At 47.1% G+C, this 22,937-nt stretch overlaps 1 protein-coding gene across 1 annotated transcript in view; it reads right to left on the bottom strand.

Annotated features, from left to right (window-relative positions):
• The window catches only part of LOC116957348 (uncharacterized), a 70,842-nt gene that overhangs the window by 10,054 nt on the left and 37,851 nt on the right, over positions 1-22,937 (bottom strand). Inside the window, exons 5-10 of the mRNA XM_076055707.1 lie at positions 22,619-22,777; positions 13,867-13,971; positions 11,964-12,122; positions 11,104-11,211; positions 9,377-9,535; positions 6,224-6,334 (exon numbers count right to left, since the gene is read on the bottom strand). Coding sequence (XP_075911822.1) covers positions 6,224-6,334; positions 9,377-9,535; positions 11,104-11,211; positions 11,964-12,122; positions 13,867-13,971; positions 22,619-22,777 — 801 coding nt within the window. The remainder of the gene's footprint in view (positions 1-6,223; positions 6,335-9,376; positions 9,536-11,103; positions 11,212-11,963; positions 12,123-13,866; positions 13,972-22,618; positions 22,778-22,937) is intronic.

Consider the following 22,937-nt stretch of genomic DNA (forward strand, 5'->3'; position numbering starts at 1 on the left):
TAGCATCCTTCACGAGGCTCCTCGACAGAGGCCGATCTTGACACCGCTGGTACCAGTCATCGGCAAGTCCACTCAGCTCCACGTCCTCCTGTACCACATCACTCCATGTCTTCTCTAGCCCGTGCCGCGCCCGCTTAGCCCCCTCAATCCGGCCGAACAAAAGCTGTTTCGGCATGCGGAGGCTGGGCATGCGGGCTACATGACCCAGCCATCGCAGCCTTGCCCGCCAGAGGAGCTCACCGATGGGACCTTGCCCAGATCTTTCAAGGATTTGTGAGCTCCTCACACAATCCAGTCTGGTTAAACCCAGGATGGATCGTAGACAGGCCAGCCTAAATGTTTCTAACCGGTGAAGATGTTCCATTAGGGGGGTCCACGTATCGCAAGCGTAGAGAAGGGAGGGAATGACCGTGGCCGAGAAGACCTGAAGCTTAGTGCGGAGCGACAGACCAGGTAGCTTCCACACAGCGTTACGCAACCGATGAAAAGATATTGCCGCTCGACTGATTCGGAGTGAGACCTCTGCTGTTAAACTGGAGCCAGTCATAAGCACACTGCCCAGGTATGGGAAACTCTCCACTCTCTCCACAACTGCCCCATCACCGATTGGGAGTTGTGGGGGTGGAGTGTCCGATGGTACAAAATACCCAGGCAGGTGCTTAGTTTTGGTGGGCCTGATGGTAAGGCCCCACCTCTTAGTGGCACGCTCCAGTCTCAGCAGCAGCGTCTCCAACTCCTCCTCTGACTGAGGAGCTATTACCAAATCATCAGCATACATAACGTGGTTGAGCAATAGGGAGCCATCCCTTGACCGCACCCGGGCATCGATTAGCCTCCCATTATATCTGTACCATATGGAGATTCCCCCGGTACAGCTATTGAAGGCTTCACGAACTACGTGGTCAAAATAGATGTTAAATAATGTGGGAGGCAGAGGACATCCCTGTCGCACCCCAAGGTGTACAGGGAATGGCTCTGACTCCCGGCCACGTAGTTTTACCCGGGCCCGCTCACCATCATGAAGGTCCTTAATGATTGTGAGCAGAGGGTCAGGTACTCCAAAAGCACGAAGAACGACCCAGAGCCCAGGCCTACTGATGGTATCATAGGCCTTGACCAGGTCAATAAAGCAGAGATGTAGGTCTTGTTGGAATTCCCTACACCTTTGCTGTTGCAGACGGACAGAAAATATGGCATCTGTGCAGGACCGCCCTTTCCTGAAACCGCATTGGGGCTCCGCAAGCCTCTCCTCAGCGTGCCTGGCTAGGCGATGCTGAATAATCCTTGCCAGGACCTTTCCCGGCACACTGAGGAGTGAGATGCCCCTGTAGTTGTTACAGTATGTGCGGTCCCCCTTCTTAAAAAGGGGGACCACCAGGGCATCCTTCCAATCCTGCGGAACCCATCCAGTGGTCCAGACTGTTGTTATAATGTCATATAGGGCAGTCTGTGCACAAACGCCACCCTCCCTCAGCATTTCACTTGGGAGATCATCTCTGCCCGCTGCCTTTGTTGGTCTCAGACTCCGGATCGCCTTCAGTACTTCCTCAGCAGATGGCACCTCAGCCAGCCACTCACAGGGGGTGACTTCTTCCAATATTTGAGGCACCGCAGCCTCAGCAGGGTCATCCTCACTTTGTGCCACGATGTTTTCCTGGCTGAGGGATTTTCCCTCCCCCAGGACCTCACAGAAATGCTCAGCAAATCTGCAAACCTGTTCCTGGGGGTCGGAGATTGGATAACCCTTTTTTCCCCTAATGATGGTAATAGGTGTGGCGCCGCAGGTTACTTTTTTGATGGAATTAAATAGAGATTTGTGATCACGGGCCACTGAGGCAGACTCCATCTCCTCAGCAACCCGCGACCACCACCCATCCTTGCAGCGCCTCACGGCTCTCCGAACCTCCGAGCGAAGGCTGCGGTAAGCCTCCACATTCTCTGACGTGGGATTCTGTAGCCGATGACAGTACACACATACACACACGTACACACATACACACACGTACACACATGTACACACGGACACAAAAGATCCAAAGATCCCCCATATAGCCTTAACAGACTGTAGGGGCAAGTGCTGTTAGCGAGCACCTATGAAGGCCGGTAACGGTACATGAGGGGGTGGGTGGCCAGCACCACGCCCGACCGCCTTTGTCTCCCTAGTAGCAATGTTTACACACCGCACCAGGTACTGATTTGAGGCTGAGTCGACCTATGGGAGGCCTGGGACCGGTTAAGATAATCGTACGTACACAAGTACACACACATACGTACACACGTACACACACACATACACGTACACACGTACACAAAGATCCCCCATATAGCCTTAACAGACTGTAGGGGCAAGTGCTGTTAGCGAGCACCTATGAAGGCCGGAACGGTACACGAGGGGGTGGGTGGCCAGCACCACGCCCGACCGCCTTTGTCTCCCTAGTGGCAATGTTTACACACCGCACCAGGTACTCATTTGAGGCTGAGTCGACCTAGGGGAGCCCCGGGACCGGTTCAGATAATCGTCACTGGTGTTGGCCGTGAGCGGGAATCGAACCCGGGTCGCCAGATTCATAGCGCAGCGCGCTAACCGCTACACTATCGCTCCCCACACGTACACACATACACACACACATACATACACACACGTACACACGTACATACACACACACGTACACACATACACACGTCCACACACACACGTACACACGTACACACACACATAGACGTACACACATGAACAACAACAACCGCCATTCGCCACTAAGTGGCGGTGACGTCACCACGACGCTTGTGCCAGGCAATGTGCACCTTGAAGCCACGTGAAGTGTCGAACGCCCGCTGGCAGGAGGTCACGAGGCAGACCCAGGTGCCACGGGTCGACTTACTGAGATGACTGGCCGATGCACCACCTGTGCCCCCTACTGTGCCAACCTGCTGTGTGTGCTTTAGCCACCCAGCGCTCCGCTCGTTGTTGTGAGCGTCGCTCCTCCGCCCTCCGTTTTTGTTGGAGGGCGACTGCCTCCAACTGGCCAGTAGCGCCCTTCACGAGCCTCCTCCACAGAGGCCGATCTTGACTCCGCTGGTACCAGTCATCGGCAAGTCCACTCAGCTCCACGTCCTTTTGTACCACATCACTCCATCTCTTCTCTAGCCCGTACCGCGCCCGTCTAGCCCCCTCGATCCGGCCGAACAAAAGCTCTTTCGGCATGCGGTGGCTGGGCATGCGGGCTACGTGACCCAGCTAACGCAGCCTTGCCTGCTGGAGTAGCTCACCGATGGGACCTTGACCAGATCTTTCAAAGATTTGTGAGCTCCTCACACAATCCAGCCTGGTTAAACCCAGAATAGATCGTAGGCAGGCTAGCCTAAATGTTTCTAACCGGCGAAGATGTTCCATTTAGGGGGTCCACGTTTCGCAAGCATAGAGAAGGGAGGGAATGACCGTGGCCGAGATGACCTAAAGCTTAGTGCGGAGCGACACACCAGGTAGCTTCCACACAGCGTTACGCAACCGATGAAAAGATATTGCCGCTCGACTGATTCGGAGTGAGACCTCTGCTGTTAAACTGGAGCCGGTCATAAGCACACTGCCCAGGTATGGGAAACTCTCCACTCTCTCCACAACTGCCCCATCACCGATTGGGAGTTGTGGGGTGGAGTGTCCGATGGGACAAAATACCCAGGCAGGTACTTAGTTTTGGTGGGGCTGATGGTAAGGCCCCATCTCTTAGTGGCACGCTCCAGTCTCAGCAGCAGCGTCTCCAACTCCTCCTCTGAATGAGCAGCTATTACCAAATCATTGGCATACATAACGTGGTTGAGCAATAGGGAGCCATCCCTTGACCGCACCCGGGCATCGATCAGCCTCCCATTATATCTGTACCAAATGGAGATTCCCCCGGTACAGCTATTGAAGGCTTCACGAACTACGTGGTCAAAATAGATGTTAAATAATGTGGGAGCAAGAGGACATCCCTGTCGCACCCCAAGCTGTACAGGGAATGGCTCTGACTCCCGGCCACGTAGTTTTACCCGGGCCCGCTCACCATCATGAAGGTCCTTAATGATCGTGAGCAGAGGGTCAGGGACTCCAAAAGTACGAAGAACAACCCAGAGCCCAAGCCTACTGATGGTATCATAGGCCTTGACCAGGTCAATAAAGCAGAGATGTAGGTCTTGTTGGAATTCCCTACACCTCTGCTGTAGCAGACGGACAGAAAATATGGCATCTGTGCAGGACCGCCCTTTCCTGAAACCGCATTGGGGCTCCGCAAGCCTCTCCTCAGCGTGCCTGGCAAGGCGATGTTGAATAATCCTTACACACACGTACACACACACGTACACACATACATATACACACGTAAACACGTACACACACACGTACACACACACTTACACACGTACACACATACACACACACACATACACACACGTACACACACGTACACACGTCAGCAGCAGCAGCAGCAGCTTGCGAGCGAGGTGACAGCGCAACCAATGGTCTGGGGCCGTCAATAAATTATGTCACGCACCTGGGGGGGGGGGGGGGGCAGCGACTGCGTAGCGGTTTGCGCGCTGCGCTACGAACCCGGCGGACCGAGTTCGATTCCCTGGGCCTCCCCTACGTCGACTCAGCCTCAAACGAGTAAGTGGTGTCGTGTGTCAACATCGCCACTGGGGAGACAAATGCGGCCGGCCGTGGTGAATCCAACTCCCGGGCGAAGCCGGGTTGTAGAGCTCTTATTTTATAAATCTTGTGTTCCGTAACGTCGGTTATATACCTTTCTGTTTCGGTCTTGGTCGAAAGTCAAATTTTAACTTTCGGTCTGGTTTCGGTTTTGGCCGAAACCAGAAATTCAGTTTCGGTCGGCCTCTAGTAAATAGTAGTATAATGTATGGTGTAGTGTATAGTAGTGTGTAGTGTATAGTAGTATAATGCATCGTGTAGTGTATAGTAGTATAGTGTGCTGTATAGTGGTGTAGTGTCTATAGCATCTGAAAGCGATGTGCGATGGTGACCACCGTCCGAGTTCAATGGCCAGCAGCCGAATGTCACTGCTGCTGCAAGGATGAGCGGAGTTCGCGTGACGATGGTTTATTGTTCCTTGATGAAATCAGCAAGGTATTTGGGTCATTTGTGGCAATTGAAAACTGTGTGTGTGTGTGTGTGATCAGTGCGACCTTCTAATGCTGTATGTTCGTTCGGCAACCGGAAGCCAATGCAGATCTATGCAGTACCCCTTCACGACACGTGCCAGATAATGTTGTGCACGCTTTTACCAGACGTCTCATAGAGTAGTGGGAGTTGTAACAAATGAGTAAAGGGTGCTCAATAAATATAATTAGATTATATGTGTAGTGACATCACGGGATGCCACTGGGTAATGCCAGCCCTAGAGAGGCACGGAGTGCGGTGTGATAACATCGCAGATACCACAATGGTGTGGGTGTAATACTGGCCCAAGAGGGGCTCGGTTAGCACTGAGTGATAGCGCTGGATGGCATCACGCTTGGCGTGCAGTCCCAGCCCTGCAGGATAGGGTGGAAGTGCCGGCCATAGGAACGGGGTTATTATAGGCCATGGCACTTTGGTTGACCCGAGAGGACATGTGACCGTTTAAGTCTACAAAGGGCCCCAGGTGGGGGCTCGGGGTGGTCACGTGGTCTGGGTCGAGATCCTCCTAGAGTGTTCTGGAAGGTGGTCGTGGTCAGGGGCGGGGCCGGCCACACGGCAGAGGATATAAGCCGGCTCCCCACAGAGGGACCGGCGCTGTTATTCATCCAGAAGAAAACTTCGTCTATGTTCTACGTCCAACAGGTGGGGGTTAGGGGTGGTCACGTGTCAGGGTCGAGATCCTGCTCGAGGATTCTGGAAGGTGGTCGTGGCCAACCGCGGAGACAGACGCGACCCGTTAGGATATAAGCCGGGTTCCCTCAGCGAGACCGGCTGCTGTTGTTCATCCTGAAGAATTCTACGTTCTACAAGAGTCTCCAACACGTGGACCGGGACCCAAGCTGTGGTCCGGTTCGTTGTAGCTAGTTACGGTGTAAATTAGTGTAGTTAACCTGGTGGTCACCACCATAGGTTGTTATTCTGTTAAGGGGCAGTTAACCCCGTGTGTGTTGGTGTTAATAAATGTGTTGCCTCCAAAGAGTATGTCTGCGACTCAGTTGAACTCACTACATATGCATAAAAAAGTTATGATTTTTACCAGAACAAACTTACCCTGCGATAGCACAGCGGTCACACACGAGTCTTCCTCTGGTGCACAGGCCTTGTCCACTTCAGGAACTCCCAACCCGCTGCTTCCGAAGCGACAGGTACGACCATTGACCACTGCATGGCAAGGGGGGTGGGGGGGGTGAGCTCATGGGAACTTGCGACATTCAACAGCATCGATACAGATCAGACCCAGAGAATAATAATAATGATTATGATAATGAATACTTTCATCTTATATACTATATAGCGTCATTCGTAGTGGTTGGCTGCGCATGGTGCGAAAGAAACACAACACATGCAGAATTAAATTTGTTGTCCTTCCCCTGCACTTCCGATTAGTGCGGTCGGCGACGCACGGTGGTGTGAAAGAAGTTCAACATTCATACCATAGATAACACTACCCATCGACTCAATACTACTCTACCCATAGACTAACACTTCCCATAGACTCAACAATACCCATAGACTAACACGACCCTATCCATAGACTAACACTTCCCATAGACTCAACAATACCCATAGACTATATTATTTGGTTCGTTCGGTAAAGTCACGTAGGTAGAAATAAAATTAAACAAATCACGACGTTTTGAATGCAACACAAGCATCAGTAGTCATCAGGCAAAAAAAAAAAACACTACCCATAGGCTCAACACTACCCATATACTCACTGCCAATAGACTCATCAATGCACCATAGCCTCAAAACTGCACCTCTGATTAGCATGGTTGGCTATGTACAGTGTGAAAAAAGTTCAACCTACACACATATCAGTATGGGTCTCGGTGGGTTTTTGTGGGTCTCTTCTAATATTAGGATGCCACTGGGCGATATGCACTTTTAAATAATCTCGACTGACAAACTCACTTCTTTAGAACTGCTTTTTGTGTTTAGTTTGTTGTCCTTCCCCCGCATCTCCAATTAGCACGGTTGTCTACGTACGGTGCTAAAAAAAGTTAAATGTACATTCTACACTTCTGTACACTACACTGATGGTGGGAAGACAAAGTGAAGGAGATCCAACATCTTGCCGACATCTATAATATGCGTGGATTTTTCAGTGCCACCAGAACCGCCAATGGTCCGAGCACTCAGGGACCAACCCCCCACTGAGGCCTAAGAATGGAGGAGATCTGATCAAGGAGAGGGAACTCAACACCCGCTGAAAGGAGAATTTTGAAAATAAGCTCAATCGAGACTCGTTTGTCGATGATAGTGTTTTCCGCTCCATTCCACAACATCCAATCAGAAATGAGCTTGGAACCCCTCAACCCTTGATAAAGTGAGGAAAGCCATCAAGCAGATGAAGAGCAATAGGGCACCTGGGAGCTGATGGAATTCCTGCTGAAATCTTCAGAAAAGGAGAGGAGCTCGATTTACTGCTCCAAGCGCTCACGTTGAAAATTTGGAAATACGAGGACATCCCGAATGACCTCAGAGATGCCATGATTGTGAAAATCTTTATGAAAGGACATACAACCGATTGTGGAAATTACAGGGGGATCGCCTTGCTGTCCACTGCAGGAAAGATCATTGCAAGAACTTTCCTGAACCGTCTTCTGCCACTTACTGATCAACTCCCCCCCAGAATCCCAATGTGAGTTCAGGCCATGGGGAAGCACAACTGGCATGATTTTCGATGCCCATAAACTGCAGGAAAAATGTCAGGAACAACACAAACCTCTCTACATGGACTTCTTTGACCTCACGAAAGCCTTTGATTCTGTCAACCGAGGAAACACTGTGGAGATCCTTGAAAAGTAAGGATGTCCACCGAAATTTGTCACCATTCGCCTGCTGCATGATGGTATGCGAGCAGTGATTCTTAGTAATGGATCCATCTCACACCACTTTGAAGTTAAGACTGGAGTCAAACAAGGCTGCGCCATCGCCCTAACACTCTTCTCAATATTCCTCACTACGATGCTACAGCTAACTACTGGTAAGCTTCGAGCAGGAGTGGAGACAAACTAACAAATTGATGTTAAGCTGTTCAACATCAACCGACTTCGATCTAAATCTAAGACCATCCCGACAGCAGTAGTTGTTGAACTCCAGCATGCTGACGATGCTGTCGTGTGTGCCCACATGGAGGTGGATCTTCAGGCAATCAAAACTTTACTAAGGCACATGAGAAAATGGGACTGACGCTTAATGTTTTAAGGACGAAGGTCCTTCATCAATCAGTTATCAATGAGCAGTCCCCACTTCCAACAATTTACATCCATGGTGAGACTGGAAAATCAGTATTTCCCATACCTTTTTTAATGGAATGCTGATGTTGGTAAATAAATCCAAAATCCTCTGAAATGTGTCTGTGCTGCTTTCAGTCGGATGAGGAAAAGGGTGTTTGAGAAATTTGACATTAGGTCCAAAACCAAGATCATGGTTTACCAAGCAATCGTAATCTCTACCTTTCTGTACAGAACTGAGACGTGGATAAAATATAGGAGACATCTTAAAGCACTGGAGAAGTCCTATCAAGGCTGCCTGCAGAAGATCCTTCAAATCAGGTGAGAAGACGGACTCACAAACGCCAGCGTCTTCTTGCAAACAAACACCACGAGAATTGAGGGCACGATCATTCGACGTCTTGCCCAACTCCAGCTTATTTCGGGGTGTGCATTCAAGAGGAGGGCAGATAAAGCACTTCAAGGATGTTCTGAAGGCCAACATGAAGAAGTGCACTATCGACACCAACTCATAGGAGACTCTTGCCCAGTATCACCTCAGCTGGAGACACACAGACAGTCTATTTCAAGGTTCCAAACATACTGAAACTCAACGGTGGAAACACGAAGAGGAAAAGCGGGAATGGCGGAAACAGCATACTGTAGCCGAAATTACTTATCCAGTTCCACCCACCACCCTTGAGGTATTTTAAGACCCAAAGATAATTAAACTTTTCTATGGAAGACACTCATCCTCGATTGCGAGGGATCGCCTATGATGATGACACTACACATTACCCCACTATACTATTTCAAAACACATTTATTTTCTAATTGCTTGTTTTAAGTTCATCGTCCTTTCCCACACACCTCCGATTAGCACGGTGCGACATGAAGTTCAACGTACACACACAGGCATACACCACATTACAGAAATAAGACGGAGGTGGGTAAAACAATCTGTCCGTCAATTGCAATCCACTACCGCCGTTGCAGAGATCGGTCTGGCAGCAGGTGTAATTGTTCACGGTGCCGTCGAACGACGAGGCGATGCCGGTGATGAATTGCTTTATCTGCGTCTTGTATTCAGACGTCTCACACTCCGCTTTGATGCCGCATCCCCTGGCTTGGAATGTTTTGCCACCTGCAAAACAAGGAGGCGATCGCAAACTGTTTAGATCAACGTTGTAGTGACCGGGACCGAGTTTTATTGTCCCCCCCACGTAACCACCCCTGCCCAGAGCATGTCAAAGTCACTTAATCTGGAGAATTGGTCCCACTAAACTAGAAACATTTTTATTTTATTTACTAGGTGTTAAGGCCCCACTGAGCTATGTAGCTATTATTCAGACAAGCCACCTGGCCATCACAAATTATAGCAGCTAATGAAGTTCCCGATAATCACGTGGAAATGTATAGCAGCCAAATACTAAACTCAACGATTTTTAATTGAGCAGGTAAGGCTCATAGCTACGTAGCTTTTTTTTTACATAAGCGACCTGGCCATTACAAATGAGAGCTGAACAAAGTGGATTATCACGTGCAAATTATTTAAAAAGTTTCGTTTAGTTCTCTCTCCACATTGACTCCCCCTTTTATCAGAATATATATTTACACTCCAGGAGGAATCCAATGAGATATAAAGTTCTTCTTCATAGATGTCCAGTACAGACACGGGATAAGAGTGTTACAAAAACGAACAATAAAAAACACAATAATCGCGCAAAGTACAATAAAAGTAAACAAATCACCCGGACATATAGAAATGAAACTAAGCAATGCCCATGCTGCCAGGTAAAGCCCATTGAGGTATTAAGTAATTTTTCAGACGTAACCTGGCTTTCACAAATGATAGCTCAATAAAGTGGCCCATCATTCGGACATTTGTAGCAGTGAAATTATTTAAATTATCTCAATGCATGTTTCTAAATGTGGAGGAAAAAACCAGAGGACCTGGAGAAAAAAATCCAAGTGACTGCGAGGAGAACATGCAAACTTCAAATATACAGCAGGCTTCAGGATCAAACAAACGACATCCTGCATACCAGGTGAGGAATGTAACATCTCACCACCGTAGCACCTTTTAAATGAATAAATTTAGTATATAAGTTCAAATTGCATAATAAATTCTTAAGCTTCGGAAATGGGGCAGTTAACAGCAAAATCTGCCTCAGACCACACCAAGACACAGTCCTTAAATATTTTTTTACGTTAAAATGGAACTCAATACATTAAGGAATTAAATCTACAAATCACATGGGGAAATGTGACTGTATCCATGACTAATCTTCTACATCCCCTCACCAGCTGCAGTGCCTCCTACCCCCTCCCTTATGTTGTCATTGTTTAGAAACCCGCAATACTTGTCTGAAGGGGGCACTGGTGAAGCATAGGGGTTAGGGACCGGAGCTGGCAAGGGGTTAGGAAGCAAGATTGGTATGCGAAGCATACATGCCAACCCCTTATCAGTGCCTACCTTATTACAGACCAATTCAGACCTTATTGGTCACCCCATGTCCTTATAAATATTATCCTACAGTCCCATCACAAGGCAGAAACACAAACAAAAACTATGTTTTGCCCACTTTTAAATAGCTGTAGGGCATATGGTCCTGAAAACTAAATTTCCCTGTACAAGAATACGTGTAAACCGTATGGGTTGACACGTATGACAATGGTCGTCCAAATCATCTTCCCAGGCCAAACCGTTACCCTGCGTTAGGGTGGTGGTTAAGCAGGAGTCTTCGCCTGCCGCGCAGAACTTATATTCTTCGGTGATTCCCAGTCCGGCACTCCCGTAGTAGCAGATCTTTGCAGTGACTGCAACAACAAAACAAACCACGCTCGCATCAGCAAGTGAGAGAGACAGAGAGGGTACTGTAGCAAAAGAAGACACGTGGTGAAGGGATAATGAATGAGAGGGTGGTGTAGCTAGAGAAGACACGTGGTGAAGGGATAATTGATTAGAGGGTGTGTGCGCTCCGCTGATGCGTTACTCGTCACGAGTTGTGAAAACTCCATGTAACTTAATAAAAGGTCGTACCTTTCTCTTCTTTCACAACTCGTCGGAGCTTCTTTACACAAGTACAGCACACCGGTTGTGTGTTGGAGAGTAAACCCACTACAACATTTAAAAATCGAGTGCCGTGATTTTTCGCCAGTAAGTACAACTAGCAGCATCATCAGGCAACAGCCAGAGTTGTGGAGAAATCCTCCTCCTGTCTCGGTCTTAAACAAAGCGTGACGATTTAGTTTAATAATTCAGCACTAACCGGTTGTTGTATGTTGGAGAGTTCAAGCCACAAACACACATTTACACAATTGTGTAGCTGGTGATGTTTCGCTTGGGGTGTGATTACAACAACAACCAGCGGCCAATTTTGCCTGTCGCTTGATGAGGATTAGTTTAGTTTTCCTTTTGTCAGTAAGGTTTTGACAGTACGTAACCACAAAATAAGAGAGAGATGAGTCCTAGTTTAACATTTGTCGATAAGGTTTGACAGCAGGTAACCCACAAAATAAAGAAGGGGGGGGGTGAGAGTGGAAATCCATAATTCGAAATCCCAACTTACCGTAATTGCAGTTTTTTGACTGGCAACAGCTGTAGTACTTGACGATGCCCGTGAACGAGGGCTTCATGCCCACGATAGATTGTCTGATCTGCGTCTTAAAGTCGGGTGCGTTACATTGTGCCTGGTTGGCGCAAATTTTGCCCTTGAACATTCGGTCGCCTGCAAAACAAACGCATGCGAATTGAGAGCGGAAACGGTAATGTGCTTTGGTTTAGCCAGGGTGTATGTGTGAGCTTAACTGTGATTGATCGCACATATAATCGTGCACTCTGCTAAAAGCTATGCCACAGCCAGGTGCGTTTTTATTATTATTATTTAAGAGAAGGCAATGGTGAACAGGGATCGGTCCCCGAGGCCCTGTGTGCACAGTATAGTACGGGGCACACACCCCCCAATTTCGATTTTGGCAGATTTTCATGCTGTTAAGCTGCATAGCTCCGATAATATATCTAACTGTTAAAATTATATTGCTTGAATGTCCATCGACTGACAGGAGGATCTCGGTAATGTTAATTGACCGGTCAGTTATTGGTGGTAATCAAGATGTTGCACGATTAAGACGTTGATATTAAAGTGTATTTTAATAAGTAAATACTTGTAATAATTGCATCTGGAATATGAACACCGGTGCTCGATTCCATTTACACCCGGAGGAATTGAGCTGCGGCGTTGTGCGACATGGAGGGGTGACGAGGGAAGTGTCAGGTCGCTCTTGCAGATACGCAATTGCCCGTTAGAGATTAAACCTTTTGAAATGAAATTTTTGCCGTCCCACAAACGCACCCTTTGGTGCTCAGCTGTTTTGGAATCGCCCACTTTCTCTTCGGGAGAGACAGAACACAACACAGAGTATATCAATTTATTCATCGTCAGTTTAAAATGTAGGCTTTCGTGACCAATATTATTCATAATAAAGGTCTTTGGGTTAGATCGCGTTATTTATGTGTCGTAACCCTCCACCACCCGACACAGCCAATCAGCAAAAAAGTGTCATGTTGACAAAATACAAATAGTTCACTACTTTAGCCCACCGGTGTGTTGAAGAGTGAATCCACAACATTTACATCCAGCATCATCGGGCAATTCGCCAGAATTGCCCGATGATGCTGGATGAAATTACCAGCGAAACGGCGTACTCAATCTGTAAATGTTGTAGATTCACTCTTCAACACACCGGTGGGCTAAAGTAGTGAACTATTTGTCTTTTGTCAACGTGACACTTTTTTGCTGATTGGCCGTGTCGGGTGGTGGAGGGTTACGACACATTTATAAATAACGTGATCTAACCCAAAAACCTTTATTATTTATCGTCGTCGACCTAGTTAAATTATTTTGTAATCATTGTTGCGGTCGTCTATTTAGCTGATACGACCCCCCCCCCCCCACCTTGTTAGAGGGACAGGGTAGACTGGCTGCATTTGCATCGCAATAAAGTTGTTAATACCTTGCTGTAGACTGGCTGCATTTGCATCGCAATAAAGTTGTTAATACCTTGCTGTAAAAGACAGGAAAGACTTCTGATCATCTCTCCACGTTTTTCCGCATCATGCCCTGTGATAAATGCCACAACGTAACGCAGCCCAACTGTTGCGCTAATCGGAGGTGCGGGGTAAGGACGACAAACTAAATACACCTCAATAAGCAGTTCTAGAGAAATACGTTCGTCAATCTCAATTATTTAAAAGTGCACAGCTCCCAGTGGATTCCTAATATCAGAAGCAAGAGCGTTAAAGGCGACCGCAAAGTGCATCTGAAAGTTCGCAATGTGATGACCCCTATCATTCACCTCGATCACCACCACTATCACTACCCCTATCTCTATTCCTGTCATTACCACTACCCAATACCCCTATCACTGCATGCATGTGTGTAGCTAAATCAAGGCCTCGCTGGAATAGCTTACCCTGCATCAGCAGTGCAGTCACACATGAATCTTGTCCAGAAGGGCAGAGCTTGTCCTTTTCATCAATTCCCAAACCGACACTTCCATAATAACAGTATTGAGTAACTGCAAAACGTGGAAGGAAGCATACTAAATCATGTGAATGTAGTCACAATGGCAGATTGCACTCATACACACACAAAGCACTTGCCACGAATGATCCATAATACAGACAGTCCCCGGATTACGGAAGGGTTAGGTTCCATAGAACGATCCAAAACCAGGATTTTCCATATTTTGTAAACTAGACAATTTTCTCCCTAAATCAAGATAAAAGCCGGAAATGGTTGTAGCCTCCTCTACCGTTTTCCCTTGGTACTGTAACGCACTATCGTGTATCACGCTATCGCTACCTGTATCATATCGCTGTACATATGCTCTGCACTTCCTATGATTCTTTCAATACATCGAATATCTACCATAACACTTGCCATAATTAAACTGATGGAACAAACTGTATCCAATTATGTATAAATACCACGAAACATTTTTTATTAATTGTTAACAAAGAGCAGTCATTTCCGAATGTTCATTTACTGTATATTAGGCTAGGCCTAGACTTACACATTTGGCTAGGCCCACCTTACGCCTCGATTTGCGGTATTCATCCGTAACCTCACCATGCTGCACTTCGGCTGAAGTGAGCAGGTAAAAAGTGAATTCGTAACTCTAAACTATAAAACGAACACTAAAAACTTTTATTTTACCAGGTAATGCCCCACTGAGCTATGTAGCAATTTTTCAGAAACGACCCTGGCCATCACAAATGATGGCAGTTCAGAAATGTGGCTTATCACGTGAACATTTCTAGCAGCAGCCAAATATTGTAAACGTGTGGTGACGTTGATCTTAAGTCTGGAGGGAAAAACCGGACCCGGAGAAAAATCCACGCGAGCAAGGGGATAAAGACATGCAAACTCAAAATATACAGCAGGCACCATGAGATTCTGGAGCAAACCCACGAGCTCCTGCGTACCAGGCGAGGTAGTTAACATCGCCGAGTCATCGTGGCACCCACTAGACCTCCACTTTGAGTATAGGCACTCTCCAGGTAACAGCCACACCCCTCCAACACCTTACAGGCTTACATGATGTACACCAGTTTCTGGTTAGAAAGTTACAGTGCAGAGTAAGTCTGTTCTCCTATAACGTGGTGGCAGTTGTTGCATTCCTGAAGACCACCGTGTTAATGGACAATCGCATTGTAATAATACATAATATAATATAAAGTGAAATTTTGATTTAAAGCTTTCGTGACTGCAGGGATTCATATTCTTGATTCTTTCGGTAAAGTCACGTAGAATGAGAATAAAATAATAAATGGCTAAAATAAAATAAAACAATAATATTCTCACGACGTTTCGGCCACAGCACAAGCGGCCTTCATCAGGTGAAGGGGACGAGACTGTCTGGAGGACAGCGCTGGAGTGACAAAGAAACGCTGAGATCACAACCTTTAAGCTGTGTGAGAAGAAACAAAACGCCTTGACAAAGGAATTAGCATATAATTTAGCATTGAAATGGCTGAGTGATTAGCTTGTGACTGGTCACAGAAAAGGCTATGTTAAAGTTAAAGCATACACATCCGCAAAGGCACCCCTTGACAAAGGAATTAGCATAGAATTTAGCATTGAAATAGCTAAGTTAAAGTATACACATCCGCAGAGGCACTCCTTGACAAAGGAATCAGCATAGAATTTAGCATTGAAATAGCTGAGTGATTAGCTTGTAACTGGTCACAGAAATAGCTATGTTAAAGTCAGAGCATATACATTCACCGAGGTACCTAGTACAAATCAAACAGGATAATTTAGCATTGAAATAACTAGGCGAATTTAGCATTGAAATAACTGAGTGATTAGCTTGTGACTGGTCACAGAAATGGCTATGTTGAAGTTAAGGCCTACACATCTGAGCTATTCACAGCAACTGGGTATACAATACAATATATAATGAATACTATATAGTGAACCAATAAAAAATACTAAAATATAAATTACCTCAATGTTATCAATAAACTCTATATTCTCCAATCAGCTAAGCTACCAACAATAAGTCGTTATATATCACAATGCTATATGGCGAAGAATGGGTGGATTCTTACCCTTAACTTTAGCAACACGGATAGCTACGGGTCCCATTCAGACGGACGAGTTCATCCATGGTCGGAACAGAGGAGAGGGAGAGAGACAGCTGCGAGGCGCTATTATACTCCATGTTGTAAACCATACCATTAACCGTGGTGTGAGAGGTATTAAGAGTCAATGCCAGCGAAGGAGCTGCGGTCTGAAGGTCATCGTAAAATACAATTAATTAAGAACGGAAATGGTTCAAAACATCTTTCCAATGGTTACTAAGCCAGAATCCATCTTCTCGGTTGAAATTGTCTCTGTGCTTGTATATGTGAATGGCCTCATGAACGAATCTCTCATGGTAGCCGGTTGGTTTGCAAAGAACCTCCGTCTTGGATAAGTCAATGTCATGTGAGCCCACTGAATTGTAACAGTGATCTGCCACGGCAGAGGAGTTCGTTCTACCGTGTTTCAAGTCTGCTTTATGTTCGCGGATGCGGTCCGAGATATGTCGTTTGGTTTCTCCAATGTAGCTACTACCACAGAGGCACTTTAGTTTGTAAACGCCCGGGTACTGTATGTCTGGAACCGCATCTTTTACAGATGGAACTAGGTCACGGATTTTATGTACTGTGTTGAATCGGACCTGGATCTTGTGTTTATTCAGGATTTTGGAGATCTTTTTAGTGACCCCTGCAATGTAGGGTAAGGTGATGGTTTTGAGTGGCTCCACAAGAGGATCCTTCTTCATGACTGGAGTGATGGCTTTGCGGATTGTGTAGTCCAGGGGTCGGGAACCTTTTTGACTAAGAGAGCCATGAAAGCAAAAAATTTGGAAATTTATTTCAGTGAGAGCCATATAATATATTTTAAAAGTGAATTCAACTAAATATCAGTATAATAAGCCTCTGAATTTATTCTTTTAAATAATGTTGTTATAACACTCACCATTAATGCGACTTCTGGTGCTGCATGGATTTGCTGATGTCTTTGTAGTCGGGTTGGTACTTGGTGAGGTTAAGCTTCATGCAAGCGTTGAGGCTTTCATCCGTTAAACGTGATCGTAGGTTGGACTTGATGTTTTTAAGATGTGAGAATGACTGCTCACATGCATACGTAGATCCAAACATGGTCAATACAGCAATACTCACACGCTGCAGTGTGTGGTATGTGACAGGAAGCGCGTTCCAAGTTTTGAGAATCAGCTGGTCTTCGGGTTGGAGTTTTTTCATTTCTGTCCACATGTGCTTGCTCGCCAACTCCGCTTTCTGTCGTGTGATTCTTTCCAAATCTTCATTCAGTGACTTGAACTTATTCACCCACATGTCTGAGGCCTTCAGGTCAGCCACTTCTGCTTCAAAATCTCTGACGGAGACACCAGGGATGTAATTCAGGTCGGCTGTGTTCAGTGAACACTCGTTTGGATGGGTGATGAACTTAAAAAAGACGAGTGTGCTCACGAAATTCTCCAAAGCGTGCTTTGAAGGACTGTAGGAGACTGGATGTGCAGCCAGCTAGCTGGTGGAGATCAAGGTTTTGAATGGGCTCACTTGCTGTGCATGCATCTTTAAATTGGCTCAGTTTTTCAAAATGTAGTAAACGACCTGTTTCAAGATCCGTGATGAAAAGCTCCAGCTTGTTTTCAAAAGCAAATACAGCTTGTTGAAGGGATAACACTGTATTTCCAATGCCTTGCATTTTCACGTTGAGCTGGTTCAGATGTTCAGTCAGATCTACGAGATAGTAAAACTTGAGGAGCCACTCGGTGTCGGCTAGCTCAGGATGCCCGACGCCTTTCATTTCAAGGAAAGTCCGGATTTCGTTCAGGCAAGCCGCAAAACGGCTAAGCACCTTCCCTCTTGACAACCAACGCACATTGCTGTGCAAAAGCAGACCAGGATAGTTATTTACAACTTCATCCAGCAGTGTTTTAAACTGGCGATCATTTAAGGCTCGGGCAACAATAAAGTTGATCACACGAATGACCAGCGACATCACTTCGCCAAACTGCCTGTCACACATCTGAGCACAAAGTGCCTCCTGGTGTATAATGCAATGGAAACTTAGGATGGGTCTATTTTCATGTTCACGGAGAAGCGCCACAAATCCTTTGTTTTTCCCCACCATACACGGAGCACCATCAGTACACACTGAGAGAAGTTTATCCATAAGTAGACTTTTTTCTTGAGCAAACTCCATGAAAGACTTGAATAAATCCTCACCTCTTGTGGACCCTTTTAATGGCAGAACAGCAAGACTTTCTTCGCGCAGTGTGTCACCAACAGCATATCTTGCAATCACGCTGAACTGCGACAAATGGCTCACGTCTGTTGACTCATCCAAAGCCAGAGAAAAGAACGGCGCTGCATTTATGTCCTTCACTTGCGTTTCCTCCACTTTGTTTGCCATCACGATGGTACGATCATGAACAGTTCTTGCCGACAGAGGCATGTCTTGTATCCGTTTGATTATCTTGTCTTTGTTCGGAAGATCATCAAAAAGTTAATTGGCTACATCCAGCATGAACGTTTTAGCATACTCGCCATCTGTGAATGGTTTTCCGTTCCTCACTATTGCTAAAGAACCAGCAAAGCTAGCCGAATTATAGTCACCTTGCCGGGTCCATACGCGGAGTTGCTGCTGGCTAGCTTGCACCCTGCTCAGAAGCTCTTGGCACGCTTTCTTTCTGCTGTCTCCCGCAGGGTATTTTGATGCAAAGGTAGCGTGGCGCGTGTCGAAGTGCCGCTTTACATTCGACCGTTTCAACGATGTAATTTTGTCATTGCAAATTAGACACACCGCAGAACCCGCTCTCTCCACAAAGGCGAATTCTTCGGTCCATTCGTCCTGAAATGTACGATACTCGTCGTCTTTTTTTCTTTTCGCCATCTTCTTCGTCGAAGGGTTAGCTTTGAGCTAATGACCGAGCAGACGCAGTCTCAGACTGATTCAAAAGGGGGCGTTTACCTGTTTTACCCAGCAACGGCAAACGTAGGCCAGTATCATCCAATTAAAATAATGGACAATTGCTCCTGCAGCCCTGAACAGGACATGCGCAGTGAAAAATCGATGGATGGATTAAAACAAGTGAGAATATTTTGTTTTATCTGCGAGCCATATGCAATCATCAAAAGAGCCACATCTGGCTCGCGAGCCATAGGTTCCCGACCCCTGCCTTACATGATGTACACCAGTTTCTGGTTAGAAAGTTACAGTGCAGAGTAAGTCTGTTCTCCTATAACGTGGTGGCAGTTGTTGCATTCCTGAAGACCACCGTGTTAATGGACAATCGCATTGTAATAATACATAATATAATATAAAGTGAAATTTTGATTTAAAGCTTTCGTGACTGCAGGGATTCATATTCTTGATTCTTTCGGTAAAGTCACGTAGAAGGGAAACAATAAAATAATAAAAAAATATATAAATAATAGACCTATATTTTTTATTTCATTGTTTCCCTTCTACGTAACTTTACCGAAAGAACAACTCAATATAATGAAAGTGGTAAAGCACAGTCCGCAATAACGCATGAGATGATGACGCGTAACGCAGGACCTGAACGTTTAAGGTAGCAGTGACTATTATAATCCAGCAGTATCCCAATGCATTGTGCGACGACGATGATGATACTACGCCGAGGTAACAGTCGTATTACGACCACTTATTCCCACTCACGTGACATAATTCAAGCTCGCTCAATTGTGTTATAATATATAATTATAGGTGGTAAAGCACAGCCCACGAAAACGTGCGAGATGATATGTAACGTAGGCCAAACAAAGAATGGAGGCGCGTATAGGGTAGCCTCTAGAATTATCCAGCAGCATCCAAATACCCTGTTTGTTTATGACGATCATTGAGAAAAAATAAAAACTGTTGCTTTTCACAATGCCATACGAAAGAAGAAGTTTGATGCTATGCCGAGGCAGCCGTATGACCGCTTATTCCTACTCGTGCTGCGACGTAGTTACATTCGCTCGATCACGTTGCATCCAATTCTCAATTTTTTTTCCCTCTAATACATTCTTCACTTTGCATATACAATTCGCGGTATGAAAACAACACACAGCGTTACAGGATAACTGACTGCCTTTGCTTTCAATCACATGTGTAGTGGATTCCACAGAGGCACACACTCGAACTTGGATGCAACACGTTTATTCTTAATACAACGGGGTAACTATATTAACACTTGATAAAGGGTGGTAACCACCACGTGTAACTACGTAACCGAAGACCGAAGACGTAGCCGGCGGATTCGATTCCCAGAGACGAACAGCCAAGATCGCTCTCGGGACTCGCAAGTCGCGGCCGACGCATGGGCTAAAACAGTGCCTGCCTGTATTACAGACGTATCCAACCCCGCGTTCGGGACCGGAATAAAAGGTTCCTGGTCATTGGACACTAATATCTGAGCCCCCACTAGTGCCAAACCCCAGGCAACTTTATTCAAGGGTCCCAATAGGATTCCTCCCGCGGTCGCTTCCCGGTCGAGCTGCTTTTGCAGCCGCAGTGGCACAAGCATCTGCGCACCGGGCGGAGAGAATGTCTCCAACTCAACTGGTCTTACCTTGCTCGTCACTCTGTGTCGCCTCTCCTCCAACCCCTGTCGTCGGCGGAAGCGCATACTGGGAGGTCCTCCTTGTCTTCCGGTGCAACAACCACCTCGGAAGGTGTGGTGCACGCCGCCACTCCAGCAAATCGTTTTAAATTAAGATGCACCTGGATGCTTCGTGCAACCAAGTTCTTGTGCCAGTGCCAGCAGCGACAAGAGAGCACTGCGCAAGGCGATGGGCATCTCGGGTCATCCCCCCCCGCCTCCACGCGGTAAACCAGTGTTGAACGTTGGACGGCGGATCGTAGATGGCCGCCATTGGGGTGAATGCTGTTGGCAGCGTGAGCCTCTCAGTCGGCGGGATGGCATAGAACGCAGCCAAGGCATCATCATCTTCAAGAGCGGTGGGGAGCGCCCGCAGCGGTTCCACCTAGTTCCATCCAGCCAACTCACAATTTGCGTAGAAACGGCGATGAAATGCTTCCTAATTGCCACCAGCTCCGGAGAATTCCTACACAAAGGGGAGCAGTCGCTTGAGTGATGGGACTTCAAGCGGTTTTTTTTGGGCGGGAGTTCCAATTTAGCGGGATCCTCGTACCGCCCGACCTCCAAAATGGCCGCTCCGTGCGCAGGCTGCACGTCCAAATTTTCCCGCGCGCGAAAAGCGGCAGCAGCAGCGGCGTCGTCGTCGATGTCCCGTGGCTCCTGCGCTCCGATGCTCCGCCGCCGGCTCCTCCAGGTTGAGCTCGGCGACCAGCGCTGTTGCGGTTTGCATGCAGCTCTCGGCGAGGCGAGCGCGGTGCGCCTGGCGCTCTCTCTTTGACGGCGGCGAAGGGGCGGCGTGATGGACGACCCATTGTTCAGCCTGCAGCACCGCCTCGCACCCTCTCTCCGGGGCTGCGATCCCCAGGGCTGTCTGAGGAATGATCCCCCTCGTAGTCTTTGTTGTCTGAAGACGTCTTGGTGAGTTGTTTCCTTCGCGTGAAAAGTACACCTACCCTGGGCTATCACTGTGTTATTCTTACCACTTCTGATACCAGTTGTAGTGGATTCCACAAAGACGCACACTCGAACTTGGAGGCAACACGTTTATTCTTAATACAACGGGGTAACTATATAACCACTTGCCGGGATAACGATATAGCATGGTAACCACCACGCATAACTACATAACCACTCAACAGGATAACGATGTAAGGTGGTAACCGCCACAGTTAGCTACGTAACCACTCAACAGGCTAACTACATATACTCGGACCAGGTCAGCTAACACCCTGCCTGGTCCACGATGCCGTGCATGATGCCCGAAGACCGAAGACGTAGCCGGCGGATTCCATTCCCAGAGACAAACAGCAAAGATCGCTCTTGGGACTCGGCCTTAATGGGCTGCGGCGTGGCCAGGCTCCGCCCTTGGACACGCCATTTTCCAGATCCTTTTCGGAGACTCTGGGCCCACATCATGTGTCCCTCTCACCTCGTCTTTGGCCAGCTTTACTACCTCATCCGGTCACGTGCCTTCTCGGGTCCTTACCGAACCTCTCTCTGTCACCCGAACTATGCCCCCTAGGGGCCCTTTTGGTGTCATCTGGTTGAACACCATATTGGACTAGGCTCTAAGGAAAGCTGTCTCTGGTGTGGACCAATCAATTTCAAGGACAATGCATACATTATCAGTGTGTTCTTTGTTTGCATTCTGACCGCAGGGATTGTGGTTAATGCAAACATGAATCCTCGTAAAAAGGTGTCAGTTTTGTTGCTAGCTCGCTTGTCGGAAGGGGATTGCATCACGTGGGGTGTGGGGCCTCGTCACATCTAGCGGAGGATCGCTCCGCCAAACAAAGTAGTTCCGTGGTTCATCTTACTGGGAATGTTCGTAAGCGCGGGCATTCGTAAGCATGCAGCTATTCGTGAGCACTCGGGCGTTCGTAAGCACATGGGCGTTTGTAAGCGCCGGCGGTCGTAAGCCCGGAAGTATTGTATCCCCGGGACCGCCTGTATGGTACTGCATTTTCACTGCCATTAGGTTTTTCAGGAAAACAACCCAGAAGCATTGAAGTACACCACCGTGAGTTTATTTTATTACCGTGGTTGCAATAACTTTCCTGGCAGCAGGAGGTGCCATCGACCGTGCCAGCGAACGTTGGCAGTTTTCCGAGGATGTACTGTTTCATCTGGTCCTTGAAGTCGGTCGCATCGCACTGTGCTTTTGTTGCACAGGTTCTGGCCAAAGAACGAACACCATCTGCAATGGAGACGTAATTGGAGAGAAGAAAAATGAAATCTGCAGTTAAGTATAAACGACATATAATTTGCATGTGTACGTAATTCAATCTAACGTTTTTGTTGTCGTTGTTGGCAAAGCACGTCCCAAAATGTAAAAATAAGAGGATTACGTACAAGTA

The sequence above is a fragment of the Petromyzon marinus genome, chromosome 72 (assembly GCF_048934315.1).
Source record: "Petromyzon marinus isolate PM22_M1 ecotype Great Lakes invasive population chromosome 72, UKy_Petmar_22M1.pri1.0, whole genome shotgun sequence".
Classification (NCBI taxonomy): domain Eukaryota; kingdom Metazoa; phylum Chordata; class Hyperoartia; order Petromyzontiformes; family Petromyzontidae; genus Petromyzon; species Petromyzon marinus.